General features: G+C 37.4%; 1 protein-coding gene across 14 annotated transcripts in view; it reads right to left on the reverse strand.

The window, feature by feature from the left end:
- UTRN (utrophin) overlaps nt 1-17607 on the reverse strand; it is a 506668-nt gene that overhangs the window by 130412 nt on the left and 358649 nt on the right. For all 14 annotated transcript variants that reach the window (XM_027084340.1, XM_027084307.1, XM_027084323.1 and 11 more), the window contains one exon: nt 8234-8390. In XM_027084340.1, the coding sequence (XP_026940141.1) occupies nt 8234-8390 (157 nt within the window). The remainder of the gene's footprint in view (nt 1-8233; nt 8391-17607) is intronic.

A 17607-nucleotide genomic window follows, 5' to 3' on the forward strand; every position in this document is an offset into this window, starting at 1 on the left:
CCTAGACAGTTTTAAACAAAACAAAAATGATCAAAACTTCAAGACAAATTCTCAGCAATTATGTGAGATGAGATTAGCCACCATTTACTGAGTATTTACTGTGGACCAGGTCTCACGCCAAACAACCATCAAGGCACTTTGACTTATGATTATGATTATGTTTTAACAAGTCTGCCTATGTGATGGGTTGTTAAAACATTGAACTAAGTATTCATTATGGTTGTTGCTGAAAATCTATTAATGTTCTGAGTCACTGGTTTAAACATCCAAGAAAGTAGAGGTATTTAATTAAGGGTCCAAAACATATTGATGTTTCATAATATCAGTTCCTGGAACATTTACATAACAGAAGGGAAAGATGCCAATCCGTGAGTCACCCACTTCACTGTATGAGGTGGATTTTTGAGCTGAGCCTTTGCTGTGGGGCTTTCTGCATGCTCATTGCCTAGGACTGCTACATTTTTCAAGAAGCATCAACCCTACTAACTACTTAGCTTTTCTGATTTGTTTCTGGTCTATGGAATGTTTGTTGTATTTTGGAGCCCAATTTTGCCATGCGTGATTTTCTGTTTTTTACATTTTATCTATAATTCTTAGGTGTTTGAGCAGATGAGGTGCTTTGAAGTATGACCTTACAGTACCTCTGACCTTGAAGTCTCAGAGCCATCACCTAAACATTTAAATATATAATATTCCTTCTAGATACAGTCACAAACATAGAGCGTTTAGGTATAGGAATGACTAAAATACGTCACTGGAGTGGAGGCTGTGCCTTATTGCCCTCTGTATATTCAGCATCAATGCAACATATACGTCATTCCATGAATAGTGGGGGTGGACGGATGGATGGATGATGAAGTGACTTGCACTGCCATTATCAAAGAAAGGTTGTGAAAAGTGTCATTAAATCACTGATGTACATATAAAGGACTAGAGTATAGAAATATATGTGGGACTCAGAAAACTTTGAGAATATATGAGTTCCCATAAACCAACCCCTTTGTATCTGAGGTGACTGAACACCGATATCTGAGATACCAGAGTCTCTTAACCGTCTGCAGATGGTGCAAGCAGACTGGATCCAGGGTAAAGAGATGCAAATGTAAGATAATATATACTATTTGTGTTCTTTTACTTATAAACACTCAAATATTGCCTTTCAAGGTAATTAGATTCATGGTTAAACATATATAATTTGCCTATTAGCCATTAATAAGTTAACTAAAGGCAGTGCATGCAGAAATGTCTCATGGGTTTGGCCTTTCCATGATAAGCTGTTTTCTTTTATTAAGAACAAGAAATAAATCACCTTCCAGTCTCTAGGCTCATATCTTATCCCATATAAATTCTCAAAAATATTGTTGCTTCAATGGCTTCATCCAATTATTTGAGGAGTCTAAGTTTTTTTAAGGCACCAATAGGCTAACACAATAAGTGTATGTTATGATGTCAAAACTTATAGTGCCCAAACATAGTGAATCTAAGGAAAAATACAAAATGCAGACACAGAGCAACTAAAATTTAAAATATACTATAAAATAAGTCCTAGTTTAAAGAATAACCCCAAATAGCTATTGCTTATTGAACACTTACTATTTGTACTCTGCTAAGTGGTTTATACATAGTGATGGTCAGAAACAGGATAGCAGAGATTGGAGAATATGCCCCAACACCTAGTTTATAGGGCTAGTGTGTGGAGGCGGGGTGGGAATTGAAATCAGATCTACCTAAGCCCATGTGCTAGGTTCAATCACTCTGTACAGACAAGGCCAACATAAGGTGCCTAGAATAGAGAATAATACACCACTATCCAAGTGAGAAGAGCCAAAGAAAAGTTTTCAGTGAACTTGAAAACAAACACTGCTGAGGATATGCGTTAAGTAGTCAGATATCTACTTATAATTATTTTCTTCATATGACTCCTTGACAACAGATTTTGATATCACTGGAAGCGACTTTTGAGTCGCCTAACAGTTTTCCAGCATGTAGTAACCCCACATCCACCTAAGCTTCTGAGACATAGACTTGTTTTTTAGTTTGTATATAACAACATCACTGAAAATTTTAATGTAAAACTTAAGTGTTAATTAAGTGTAACATCAGCACAGGTGGTTTTCAGATGTATCTGGCAGATGTGTATTTGTCTTGTCCATAGCAGAAGAACATATGGTATCTCTTTCTAAATTGATCTTTACAAGACTTGTGTACAACGATATTCAAGACTTGCATTTATGTGATCATATCTCCTGGAATAATTAACAAATCAGAGTTAAACTTCTTTGCCTCGTATTTAAAAAGAAATCCATCTAGTAATCTCAAGATATTCTAATTGAGCTTGGAGAGATTATGTCAAATTAATTCAACTTCCTTAAACAGTAGTGTGTGGTTCAAAATAAAGTAAGTCAGATAGCCACCTGTAAAATGAGAGAATGAGTTTGAAATCAAATACAAGGTCCCCTCTTTCTATGGGAAAATTTTAGAGAACAAAATATCTTGCCTAATATCAGTATCAAACCACTTAAGGGTTGATTTTGATTGTTCTAACTACGTATATACTTTGAAGTCATAAGGCAAGCGTTCTTTGAAGTTAAAAAGATTTTTTAAAATTTATTGTGACAGAGACTTAAATACCAAGAAGTCAGAAAAAAATTACAAAGTTTGTAATAAAAGAAAAAATGAAAAGAAAAAGACTAAATGCTACATTTAATGCTAAACATATCTGTGAAAAAATTAGTTTAAAATTATTTTATGTTCTGTTTAAAGCTACAACATAATGTTATAATTGAAGAGAATTCTACAATCCCTTAAGGAAAAAAGATTGGTAATAAATGTGCACACGAACTGAAAACATGCCTGAATTATAACCAAGGGACCAAAGTAGGGGATTAGAGAAATGGGTGGTTAGGCAGACAACCAGAGATTTGGGACAGCAATGTGCAGTTCACAGCTCAGCCACAAACCTTGTTGGCAATGATTCCTCATAGCACAGAGAGGACATAGGAACTGTAAGTTTGAGAGCTACAAACATAGGCTCTCCCTGACTGGAAGCTCCATGCGGACAGGGACTGTGTCTGTTTTCTGTACCTGTGTCCTTCTGGTGTCTTAGAAACTGCCAGACACTAAGTAAATGATAAGTATTTGCTGGAAGTGAAGGAAGGAGGAAGGAAAACTCAGATATCATTAAATCATATGCCTCTCATTTGCTTCCACTATAAATAAGGGGATTGGACTGAATTATTTCTTGGGTTCCTTTCAATCCTAATAATTGACAATTCTAAGTTGTACACACTCATTTGCACACACACAGACACACATAAGATTTTCCCTGATAAAAAAAATCAGAAGACCAGGGGAAAAGATATCTCTAAGGACATGAGAAAGAAAAATCTTGCCTGAAACATAGAGCTACCACATGTACACCCAAATGGATTTTGATTTTAAGAAAAGATTGAGGATAAATTAGAGAATTAGGTTAGAACATGAGCAAGGCTGAGGTTCCACTACAGTTAGACTATACAATGCCTATAGCTGGCAAAGTTCAGTAAGAAAGGTAAACTACTACAGGTAGGTGTCACATCTTTAAATATTACCCTGACTGATTGTACTAACTATAGTGATTTGCCCTCCTTGTAATAATTTATAGCAATTAGAAACATTACTCTTGGCAGTTGGGAAAGAAGGTTACTTATGACAGAATGTGACTGTATTTGGAGATAGGGTTTTTCAAGAGGTAATCAAGTTAAAAGGAGGACATTCATTAGGGTGGGCCCTAATCCGATATGACTGGGGTCCTAATAAAAAGAGGGTATTTTGAGCAGTTTTAAGACTTCACCATGTGAAGACTCAGGGAGAAGACGGCCATCTACAAGCCAAGGAGAGGGCCCTTATAGGAAACCACCTCTGCTTACATCTTGATTTCAAACTTCTAGCCTCCAGAATTATGAGAAAATAAATTTCTGTTGTTTGAACCACCTGTTTATGAGCTTTATTATGGTGGCCTTAGGAAACTAACACACGTCTCCACAAACTTACTCTGAACACTATTCCATAATTTATATCTCCTAGCATCTTAGCCTGCTTAGTTCTCAGAGTTAAATATGAAGCTTTTGACAAACGTTAATAATATATAATATTAAGAACACTTATAGTTTTGGATCATTGATAAATTGGAAGGCAGACTATGATAAAATATGTTCTAGAATCTAGAATCAACACAAACCTCTACAAAGGACTATTTCCAGTGAGGATATAACAGTGAGTGAGAACACATACTCAGAAAATCTGGGCTATTCCTATAAATCATCTAATACATAACTCAGAAAGTTAAAGAAGTACAGATTGTTAAATGGAAACTCTTGACTTACTGATAAGAAAAATCCCTCAACGGTAGTCTGGATCATGCACAATGTGCTAAATGATAGCTATTGTGATAAAGAAGTAACCTGAGAAAGTCTAGAACGAGGCGCCAAGAAATCTAGAAAGCAGGGACAATCTATATCCAACTTACACTACTCCCCTCCTCCATCCCCAACCAAGGGGATTTTGAGTAGTTTTAAGACTCAAAGGATTAATGGAATATGAAAACATCATCTTTATATTAGAATTCTAAACTATATCACCATTACCCTTCCTTCTTTCATCATCATTTTGACATCTGGCTCTCTCTCATGGTCCTGGTGATTTTATTATCCACACAGACAATCCTTCCACTACCCAGCCTCTCAGCTCCTCAACCTGCTCTCCTCTAAGACCTTATTCTCCACCCAACTCGCACAGCTCATTTTAGCAAAAAGACACTGGATGTTGTCATAAACCATAAATGCACCCCTCCATAAATTCGACTTTAGCGTCCCTTCTCTGACCACCACCTGTTTTCTTTATAGAACGTGCTCCCAGTTTCCCAATTTGAACAATTCTTCAGCCCCCCGAAGCACTGACTTTGAACACTGCTTTACTGCCCCTCACATCTCCCATATCCTCACATCTCCCCTTAGCCAGCCTCAATCCCACGAGCACCCATTATACAACTCCCTTGTATTTCTGTAACTCCCTGGCCCCTCTCTTACTCCATCACATTTGCTTGTTCCAGTTCAGCTCTCCAATTAATTCCTCACCTTCACTGGAGCAACTAAACATGGATGAAGAAAAACATTCACACTGGCTGTTCTCACCTTAAGTTCATGAGCACTGACTCCAGGTCGGCCTGTTACGCTGCCCTGCGGTCTTGGTATATTTCCTAGTTTATTGATGCACCCACTTTTACACTACATTTTCTACCTCCCCTCTCCTCAGATGTCCACATCTTCTTCCCTCTTCTTATTATATTCAGTTGTTGACCTTTCATCTTATTTCACTGAGAAAACAGAGACAATAGAAAGAGAACATCTATATGTTCCCACACCCACATGTACCAATCTACCTTCATCTGTACCCATATATTCCACATTTCTTCCTGTTAGACTGGATGAGCTCTTCTACCTAATACAAATGGTTCCACTTGTGCACTAGATCCCACCCTATTACTGCTCCTATGTGGTACCCTCCCTCCTGCGTCACTGATTTTTCCTGCTTTACAGGATCATTCCCATCATCGTAGAAACATGTTGAATTATTCTCCATCTTTACAAAACCATTACTTGACCTCACGTTCTCCCTCCAGCTACTGTTTCATTTCTTTGTTTCCTTTGTTGTAAAAATCCTTGAAAGGGCTCTCTATACTCCTTCTGCTCATATTCTGTCTTGAATCTACACCAATCAGGTTTCCAACTTCACCACACCATTGAAATGACTCTTGTCAAGGTCAACAAGACTGTCTACAGATGGTCACTTTTCTGTTCTCATCTTATTCTGCCTCTCAGCAATCTTTGATCCCCGTGATTACACCCTCCTTTATGAAACACTTTCTGCCTCTGATGTCCTAGACTCTGTTCTCTCCTGACTCTTCTACCCTCTGGCTCTGCCTTCTCAGTCTCCTCATCTTCCCAACCTTTAAAGGCAGGGTGTCTCAGGGCTCATGTCTTGGAATTCTTGACTCCCTGGATCATCTCATCCATTTCCACGGCTAATATATATGCCGATAATTTTGATTTGTTGACCTTTCCCTCAGTATCAGACTTGTATATCTAACTGCCTAATAAGCATCTTAAGCTTAAAATGTCAAAAAACAAACTCTTAAATTTCCTCCCCAGACTGCTCATCCAGCAGTTTCCCACATCTCTCTGAATGATACTTCCATTCTTCCATTTGCTTTGTCCAAAAATCTTTGACTCCTGACACTACATCTCTTCTCTTTTTCTCCCAGCCCATGCATCTAATCCATAAGCAAATCCTGTTGTTATTTCCAAATATATTCAGGAACCAGTTACTTCTTACTATCTCCACTGGGATATCCTTGTCCAAGTCATTGCCATCCCCCACTTGGATTACTGAAATACATTCCTGAACTCCTGAACTTCAGGTCTCTATTTGAAAATCACCCCACTCACGGCACTTTCCTAAGCTTCTCCACATAAAGTAACACTTCTGCTGCCTATACTATCCCCTCCTGCTCTCTCTCCTTGACCTTGCTTTACTTTTTTCATGGCACTTACTACCATGGGATATATTATATATTTATTGCTTATTGGTTGGATGTCTGTATCGCTCAGAACCAGGCAAGAACTTATGTTCATTTGTTGATTCACCAGTGCCTAGAATAGTGCCTGATGCATATTAGGCACTCAGATACTTGCTGAATGAACGAACTGACATTATCATCAGCATCATTATCAATATTATCTTTATTATCTAACTGCCTGGGTCCAGAGGGTTGAAGCAGAGCAACTGCACCCTAAGACAGAACAAAACACAATCTAAAACAGGGTAACCTTGGTGGGAGCAGGAGTTAGAACATGGCCAGCAAATGTCAATGCGCACTTCTCTTGTTAAAGCTAGAAGTGGACGATCATTTCCTACCTCAAGATTTCAGTTTTAATCAAAATGGTAGCATATGGTCACAAGCACATTTTATTCCTTAACAAAGCACTTCTATTAGAAGAGCTTTGCATTATTCTACTTCATCACTAATACCTGAATCCTCAAAAAGGGTATATAATAATTAATAGAAGGGAAAACTGTAAAAAGTAAGGAGAAATTGACTTTCTTAAATCAGTAATTTTAAATCTTCTATCATCATTATTATTTTTTGCATATTACATACCAACAGTGTCTTCCTTTTTTATTTTAATCTTAGAGATATTTCTCTATCATATTCTCTTTTCAAGTACAAAGAGAAAATTTACCCAAATGGTAACTTGAATAACCTGGTCACAAGCCTTAAAAATAAGATAAATTTCAAGGTCTTATCATTCTGTATTGAAGGAACTTATAATATAGAGGATGTCTTCCTTTAGAAGAAGCATGTGTTAGCATTTGTCATTTTTTAAATGAGAACAGAGTTCTAACAACACATTAAAATGTACAGATTTAGAATAAGAACTTGCGTTGCATGTGAAGAGGAAAAAATATAACAAAATAAGGTGATATATGAGAAAATGGGTATGAAGATATATTATATAAATGAATGCAAAGTTAATGAGGCAAAGAATTTAAATAATACAAGGTTATAAGAATTAACATGTTAGTTGATAACTTCAGTATATCTGCTTTTCAGAGTAAAAGTACAAATTTGCATAGAGATAGATATTTGAGCAGAATAAAAATGTGACAAAAAGGGTCTAAGTTCAGACAAAAACCCCGCAAAACCCATAGAATGATCTTAAATACAACGGTCTTCATTTGCTTTCAGATTAATATCTATTCTATTTTCTTACTACTACAAGTCCTTATTTTTTCTACTTTCATTTAATAAAACAAGATAGTATATAATTCTTTATGACTCTATAACTTCTGAATTTAAGATTAACTTAGAGTAAAATTTCCCCCAATATATTATTTTAAAATCTATTAGAAATAGATAAATTTCATGATCAGCTAAAAGCAATATAGTGCTTTAGATAACCTGCAACGTTTGAAAAAACCTTCAGTTAAATATGAAGAGAAAACTTAATTTGAATAAAAAGGGAGCGATGCATGCAATTTGAATAAAATGCCTAAATACTGATAATTAGGAACAGAGGAGGAAAAAAACCTGTCATAATTGGTTCCACTCACATATTTATTTTATTTTGAGTACTTACTTCACCAAAATCAAAATGAATGAAAAAAAGGAACCCACCGTATGTGATCAACTTACTTTACAATGATCATACTGGAGTTGTAAGGCTGGGACATCCCCTCCAATAGGCATTTGTTTTCTAAGCTCTTCATCTTTCATATTCAGCCATTTGATCAGTTCTTCTAAAGACGTCAGCAACCTGTTCCACTTCTCAGCACTGGCCTCCAAATGAGCCCTGTGAAAAGATAATGCTGACCACATTTAGACATTTGAAACGGATCCAAAAAACTATGTACCTTCCTTTAGCCTAATAATCATGTACAACCAACTAATGCTCACGTCTAAGAAGGAGGCTGAAACTTTGTAAAAAGAATATATACTTCCTGTAAGAAACAGTTATTTCGAATAAGCTAGAATATTAAGGATATGTTGGTAATATCTGTCAAAAGTTAAAACATACACCTCCATACCACAAAGGCATCAATATGAGGCTCTCAAGAAGAATGTCCATGATATAATGCAAAATTATTTAAGCAAGTTTCAGTAGTTTATGTATAGTATATATGCACATTCAAATGTAACTTTTTTCTCATTTCATCTATATATACAAAGAGACGGATAGAGAAGAAATCATACGCATATAAAATTTTTAGAAAGATACACACCAGATGCAGTTACTACTGAGAACACCATAAACGCTTAATTTTTATATATTTTTGTACTAATTGAGTATATGCAACAGGCTCGTATGATTTTTCCTTCCAAAAAAGCTAATTTGAGGGGGGAAAATTACTAATGTCTTGATTTCTCTTGTATTCAAATAAATTACTGAAAGCAGAACATCACCAACATTTATCTCAAAAAGTTGAAAAACAATAAAGGATTACTTGGACAGAACACTATTTGGCTTATGGCTGACTGATGTCCAGTGACAAATGTTATGAATAGAAAACAACTGAGCAGAAATCACTGCAGTACTTTATACTCGGATTCAAAGATGAGGTCTTTGTTTCAATAATAATTTCTGTTTTTAGCACAGAAAAGTATCTTCAGGTTTTTAAATTATGAACTTCATAATTAGGGAACTATGTTTAGGAAAAATATTTTTTATGTGATGAAGCCTTCAATAAGAATAAAGCCTTTGAAAATAGAAAAGTAAATAAGAAACAAGTTTGCTAGTTGCTCCTGCTAGATCCTTGGAGAAAGCCCAAAGCCATGGAGAAAGCCCTGCCTCAAGCCCACACCACATGAGTTGGATTTAAAAAGATAAGTAAGTCAAAAACAACTCGAGAGACTCAAGGAATCAGTGTTTCCTCAATCTTGCATCACCCCAGTGGACAGACCATAAATGTGGACTTACATGCTAAACTGCATGAAATGGAATTGTCTTGACTGTCCATAACCTTTCAGAATGAAAGGGGCAAGGCTGATGCAGACAGACATAAGCCTTGTTACACAACAGCTTCCAAAGACTAAAGATTTATGATAGCAAAAGATGACTCATTTGGGGCAACCCCAGGTACAAGAAATCTCCGTTGACCATGTTTCACGTCCTCTCATACCACAACGTTCACCTTAACATTGGCTTATGATCCCCACTTCCACAAAATTGCTCCTTTACTGAGTGATATGAAACAAATCAACCAAGCACAGCAACTACTGCCCCTCAGACCCATCAGGAATTTCCTTTTTGGACATCTGACCTACTTGAGTCTTTGTCTCAAAGCTAATAGCTCTGCTATAGTTCATTCAAACAAATATTTCCCCACTGATCACATTAGGTGGTATTCCCAGCAGTGGATATTCAACAATATCATAAGTCTTGTTTAAAAGTTCATAATGTTTCCCAGAAGAACAACTATGTATCTCTGATCTTTAGTTCATCTCTAATTCCTAAAACAATGACCATAGTCTATCAGCCAATATTCCTGGCTAAAAGAAAAAAATGGGAGTTCTGCATATCTCTAAAATACCATGTGGGCTTCCTGGTGGCGCGGTGGTTGAGAGTCTGCCTGCCGATGCAGGGGTTACGGGTTCGTGCCCTGGTTCGGGAAGATCCCACATGCCGTGGAGTGGCTGGGCCCGTGAGCCATGGCCGCTGAGCCTGAGCGTCCGGAGCCTGTGCTCCGCAACAGGAGAGGCCACAACAGTGAGAGGCCCGTGTACCGCAAATAAAAAAAGTTAGGAGTACAGGGGCTTCCCTGGTGGCGCAGTGGTTGAGAGTCTGCCTGCCGATGCAGGGAACGCGGGTCCGTGCCCCGGTCCGGAAAGATCCCACGTGCCGCGGAGCGGCTGAGCCCGTGAGCCTTGGCCGCTGAGCCTGCGCGTCCGGAGCCTGTGCTCCGCAACGGGAGAGGCCACAACAGTGAGAGGCCCGCGTACCACAAAAAAAGAAAAGAAAAAAAAAAAAAGGAGTACAGAAAAAAGTTTGAGGTATCATAATTATAATTTGAAATTCTATTTTATTCTCTTGTACTTACAGTCTTTTCTGTTCATTCTACAGGTGCTATGATTAACCTCACATTACAAATGCTTTAATGAGATCCTGATTCTGTTTGAGGGCCAGCTTTTCTGTGTTCATACTGATTAATTTTAGGCCAAATATGTCCCTGATAAACAATACTTTTACTTGGCAAAGAACAGAACTAAATAATTTCAAGTATATTAACTGAAAATTCTCTCTTCCAGTTACAAAGCATTTTGTCCTCAGTATATTTGAATGAGTTGGTGCAATTTCTTTCCAGTATTTTTAAATCCAAAAAATAAATACTGGACTTCCCAGGTGGCGCAGTGGTTAAGAATCCACCTGCCAATGCAGGGGTCATGGGTTCGACCCCTGGTCTGGGAAGATCCCACATGCCGTGCAGCAACTAAGCCTGTGCACCACAACTACTGAGCCCGTGCGCCACAACTACTGAAGCCTGCACCCCTAGAGCCTGTGCTCTGCAACAAGAGAAGCCACCACAATGAAAAGCCTGCACACCGCAATGAAGAGTAGACCCCACTCGCCGCAACTAGAGAAAAGTACACGCGCAGCAACAAAGACCCAACGCAGCCAATAAATAAATAAATAAAATATTTAAAAATAATGAATATTGATAAATAAATAACAGCTAGAAATCAGAAGTCTTTAGTCAATCAAGAAGTGCTTGAGTGTCTTTGTGTGCAAAACACTTATGCACACACCCTGACCTCTTATTTCAGATTATTTGATCCTGCATCTTCAATGTCTATAGTTTAACTCTTTAATCAATAACCAAACCAGACATTACATTCCTATGACATCTATTTACACACTCATTGTATTGAAGAACATGATAATGTCTTTTCCAATGCAGCTTACTTTTTGACTGCACAGAAATAATGAAATTGATCATTGAAATCTATGGCATTCAGCATTGAAGAACTATTTATAAAGATGAAGGCAATACTCTTTTCAGCGAGATACTAAAGGGACTTCGAAATAAAAAAGATAACATTGGTCTATGTGCTTCTCTATATCTTTCTTTTTCCATAGTAAAAAGCAAACTGATGTGACAGAATCTCTGCCGGGAAAATCTGTTCTGGTTATTCTCTGATAGATTATAAATATGTGTTTGGTGGATTACTACCATATGCCCAAATAAATGCATGCTTCTGTAGTAGCCTTCAGTGTCCTAGTTTCAATTTAATTCTTTCATCTTTCAAGATGAAAGCCTTTTCTTGGGCACTGGGTTGAATGCTTTGCAAAAAGAAACCTTACATTTGTGTTTGGTATAGTTGTACTTTTTCAGTTTTACTTGAAACATTCTGAGGCTTATATTTCCCCAAGATTACAGTTAAGCAGTCATCAATCATGCTTTCAGAATCTTCACTTAAAACGTTTCTTTATCTAACACATATCTGTGGGCACTCACATTTTGGATAAGAGACTTTATTATCCTCTCATTTGCTTCAGTTCATTCTTTGGGTACCTGACATGTGCAAAGCAATAGATACTTTCACTGCATGTATTAGCAACTCAGGGTGATGTCTACTTCAGAAAATGCTTCACACAAGTTAATTCTTTTTAGATTAAGTCATCTATTTTACAACTCTCTAAACATTTTTAAATGACCAGTTATTTTTAAAACTATAATATGAAAACTTTTTGAACATAAACATCCATAAAAATGGCACCTCATCATTTAAATATTGTAGAAAAGCAACTATGGAGAAAACTATGTATTAATATTAATATCTATTTTAAATCACCAAAAGCCTCTACCTTTCATGTTTCTTCAAAGAAGCTTTTAATCCCTTCTCCCAAAGTACAGATCCAAAAAGAGAGCAAACAGTGTGAATGAGTAAGAGGAGCACTTATTAAAATAAAATACAGTTTTTCAGTTTTTCAATAAAGTCAAACATCGATGGAGCACCCACTCTGATGTCAGGCACTACACTGGTTCAGAAATAGAAGGCTCTAGGGTCAAGTTAGGGGGAAGACAAGTAAACCAAATATACTCTGAGATGGGAAACCTCACAACAACTCTCTGAGGCAACTACAGCTCAGAGAAGGAAGAACTTGCTCAGGAAGCCATGGTGAGAATCTGGAATCCACACTAAATTCTAATCTCTTTCCACTATGTTGCTCTCATCATGGACAGCACTTAAGAGGGCAGATAGAAACTGCCAAGGTATATTTGTAGACAAGTAAAGATACATTTGAAAAGTGGTAGGTCTGCCAAAGAATTTGATGACTCAAATTAAGAGGAGTAAAGATATACTATCCCCTATTGTGTAAGGAAGAAATGCACAGAATTAAATACCTATGTTGGCATTCTTACTACAAAGAAACTTTTATTTTATGGTAATACCCATAGGTTACAAATTGAGTTATAGTGAAAGAAAATACCTCCATTAGTGCAAGAATAACCAGTAACATTAAAAGGGGATTATTTCTGCTCCCAGAAAAGGAATTAAGACTGACTAGGAGAAAAAAGTAGAGTCCTCAGAATTCAGTCTGTTCTGAAAAGAACACCAAAGCTGTGCTTCCAATATTGTAGCCACCAGCAATATGTGCCTATTTCAATTTAAAGCTTCAGTTAACTAAAATAAGTAAAATAGGAAATTCAGTTCACCAGTTGCACTAGCCACATTTCAACTGCTCAACATGCCACATATGGCTAGTGGTTACTGTACCGAACAGTGCAGATACAGAACATTTCCATCATTGTAGAAAGTTCTACTGAAAAGCACTGAGCCAGAGGAAAACAAGAAGGAAAGCTGCAGAATTTTCCTCTATGAGATCTGAGAAAAAAAATTTTAGAAGTTTTACAATATGGTTAGCAAAATCAACTACCTAAAGTTAAAAGTGGTGTCAATGACACTGTAAAAGTGTGATAACGTTAGATGTAATGATGATGTTAAAGGTTAATCTCCTCTAAGGGCCTCTAAAAAGGTGCTCTGAATCTTTCAGAGGCTCATGAAAGAAAGGGAAGATAGAATTTTATCTTTGAACCCTGTTTTCATTAGATTTGAGAATTTCACTGGCCTTTGAAACCGTAAGTTAATAAGGATCCATATTAAACATTAACATATTAAACATTAAGCTGATAAGTGGATATTTAATTAACATAATCCTAAATTATACAAATTTAACATATAAGTTTAAGCCATGGCCTTCACATTACTGAATTTATTAGTAATTTCCAATTCACATTTTTCTAGGGAGTAAAAAATTGTTAAAAGTTCCTAAGAGCCTATCTTCTAGCTCAGGTTTCAAATCACTATCTTTGCTTATATCGATCTAAGTGGAATACAGACTTGTATGTATTGTTTTTTGATTGCAAAAGAATAGTTGGTAAATTAGATTTCCGTATTTTAAAAGTGTGATCAAAGTTATCCAAAAAGGGACTTCCCTGGTGGTCCAGCAGTAAAGAATCAGCCTTCCAATGCAGGGGACACAGGTTCGATCCCTGGTCAGGGAACTGGGATCCCACATGCCGCGGGGCAACTAAGCCCGTGCGCCACAGCTACTGAGCTCACGCACCTTAACGAGACAGTCTGTGTGCTCTGGAACCCTTGCGCCATAACTACAGAGCCTGCACGCCACAACTAGAGAGAAGCCCACGTGCCACAGTGAAAGATCCCACAAGCCTCAACGAAAATCCTGCGTGCTGCAACTAAGACCCAACACACCCCAAAATATAGATAAATAAAAAATAAAAAAGTTAACCGAGAAGACTGGAAAATAGTACTTAAGATATTAACCCAAGGCTCTGAGTCACATGTAATTCCGTAGTTCCAATGATCACGCCATGGTCAATGGAGGTAACGTCAAGCATTTCACGTAGACACAGTGAATGTTCAATAAATACTAGCTGTTATTATGATCTTTGACAGATAGTCTCTTTTCTAAAAATGATGATAAATTGCAGCAAATATTCCCGGCCATGACAATACTGATTTCAGCACAATGAAAGCACAATTTGAAATACAGAATGCACAGAAGGGACATTTATCTGATGGCCTTATTCTCAGAAAAGAATGAAGCAAGGCTGCATGCAGAGAGGGAGATTTTGAGAGGTTTTGGGAGCCAATGAGGAATCGAAATCTTTAAAAATTAGGGATAGTGGTGATTATGATAGAAAATCATTCAGAATTGCAATAGCAATTCTAAGTAGAAACTGTCAAGTCTCAGTTGAAGAAATGTTATCATTTTTCACTTTCCAGTGCAACACTAGGAAGCCCAGAATTTAGATCAGGGGATAGGGAGGGTATGATTATCAGAGCATCAGCGATTGGAAAAGCAGACAGGAATTTCAAGGGCGAGAGGAATTTCAAGGTCCTGACATTACTGAAATGGTTTATAATGAAATCCAAGCTGGGTAGATGGGGTTGATGAAGTCTGAAAAGTGGAAGGGTTTAAGCAACTAAAGATAAGGAGAAAGGTGTGTAGGTTCGGGAAGATGAAGGAAAAATAAAAAGAAAGCTAGGAATTCCTCAGTTGAAAATATTAGAGGATGTGCATTTTTAAACAATCTAGTTAGAATACTGTAGACAAATTATATATACAGAATAAAACTGCAAAGTTAGGGGACAGTATATAGGTGGTCCTGGTACATATGAAGCTAATGAAAGAAGGTCCTCTTCATAAAATCCATAACTTTAATGTGAAGGAGAGTTGTTTTACTGATGATGTTCTAAACAATCCTGATTTGCTAAAACAGAGGGCTCTTCTCCAACTAACATGGCAAAATCAATGGCACTCAGATGTGCATGGCCAGGTGGGATGTAAAAAAATAAAATGTGTGCTCTGAAAACAATTTGCCCCTGGTCTCCTGAGATTGCTCATCCCAGAGATGCCAAGATAACATGGGATGTCAACTAAGTCCTAGGCCTGGGCAGATCTATGGGGCTTAGAAACAAAATAGGGATAAAAGCGTTTAGAGATAAAGTAAGAAGAAACTGAGAAGTCAAAATATACAGAGTTATCAGTAGAAATGTCGACACCAAGGATGATAAGTGAGGAAAAGATGCAGAGTAAAAAGGAAATCAGAAGCTCAAATCAATGAGTAAAGTAGAAGAGTGTCCTATACATCAGGAGGAAGCAGGAATAAGATGATGAGAGGGTAAAATAATAGATGTATCCACTTCTAACGACAAGCTGTTGAGAGATGGAGAAGCAATGCTTAAGAAATAGCAGTGAGGCTGCCAACTTTCCCTCTTATCCCTGTGCGCAGGGCTGCTGTTCAGCCAGTGTCTGCTGGCGCCATACTGGGAGTTTATGGCTAGCATTCTACTTGGTGTCCATAGTAGTTGTTAAATATTCAGAATGTTCCTGTTGACTGCCAGGTGAGGAAAATGGGAAAACTGAACCCTATTAAAGAGTGTTTCAAGTAAAGCAGGCAATTAAGGGGACAGTCAACTTTCAATTATAGAGAAGAGTGATGGGAGAGTTTAAACAAATATTAAAGACATAGGAGAAGTTGTTCACAATAGAAGCCAGTGCAAGTGTAGACTATACTTTAAAGGAATGAGAGGAAAGAACAGAGGAACAGGAATTCATAGTGCACTCAGCAAGCAACATTTTCAGTAAGGACTGAAGGAGGCAGCTGGCTGTGTGGGAAGTTACTTCACGTTTTTGTTAATGAGAACACCTCCACACCCCAGCTCCTTGGGAAGGGGTTTTCTCACTAAGTACATTCCTGGCCTCTTCTCCACCCTTTCACTCTCTCTGTCCCTGTAGAGGTAGAGTGAGGAATCTGATTTGTAGATTTGGGGAATAACTTGATCTACTTAGCTCAGCTCACTCTTGCCTTTTGAGAACAAGTCTGCAGAGACTGAGTTCTTTTCTACTCTTCCATGCAGGGTTTCCCACATGGGAGGCCACATTGTCCAGTGACTGCTGGGAATTCTGCCTACTTCTGGAGTCCGGTTAACAGCTCCATTTAGCTCTCACTCTAAGCACCTCCTCCAGCCTAGCCTCTGTCAGTAATTAACATGACACTGTTGTTCTCACTTGTCCTTACTTTTGTTTCCTATTTCTTCTGAATCCAGCCAAGAAAGAGGGATGCTACTTGTTGGGGACCTTCTCAGAAATTCCCAATATTAGTGACTAAGAAACAAGACGGGGCAGGGAGAAGTTCTATGTCTTCTGAACTAATTAGTTCCAAACATAATGGTAATCAATGAGAGTAATAATAATAGTTAACAATTATTTAGTGCTTACCATGTGCCACTGTTTTAGGTACTTTATAAAGGCTAATTAAATCAACTATTCATGATGACTCTATGAGGAAGTTACTCCTATTATCCCTATTTTGCACAGGAGGAAATACATATTGGCCAAGTAACCGCCCCGCAGTGTCACAGCTGCCAAGGAACAAAACTAGTGTTTAAACTTACTAGGCAGTCTAGCTCCAGAGTATAAAATGCATCCTGTACCACTTCTCTCTGACGTGTGCCTACTATATGAGGGCCCATTACTAAGAATAATAAACCATTTTATCATTTTTTTAATTGCGATATGATTGACATATAACATTAGTGTCAGGTGTACAACATAGTGATTCAATATTTTTATTGATTACACTCCATACAGTTATTATAAAATATTGACTATATTCCCTGTTCTGTACATTGCATCCTTGAAACTTATTTGTTTTATACCTTAATTCCCTTCACCTATGTTGCCCCTCCCCCACTCCCCTCTGGTAACCGCTAGTTTGTTCTCTGTATCTGTGAGTCTGTTTCTGTTTTGTTATATTTGTTCAATTGTTTAATTTTCTAGATTCCACATGTAAGTGAAAACATACAGTATTTGTCTTTGTCTTACTTATTTCAGTAAGTATAATACCTCCAGGTCTATCCATGCTGTCACAAATGGTAAAATGTCATTCTTTTTTTTATGGCTAATATTCCATTTTATATATATATATGTGTGTATATATATATATATATATATGTATACACACACACACACATATATA

Source organism: Aethalodelphis obliquidens, unplaced genomic scaffold (genome assembly GCF_003676395.1).
Source record: "Aethalodelphis obliquidens isolate GAN/ISIS:26980383/991018 unplaced genomic scaffold, ASM367639v1 scaffold3, whole genome shotgun sequence".
Taxonomy (NCBI): Eukaryota; Metazoa; Chordata; class Mammalia; order Artiodactyla; family Delphinidae; genus Aethalodelphis; species Aethalodelphis obliquidens.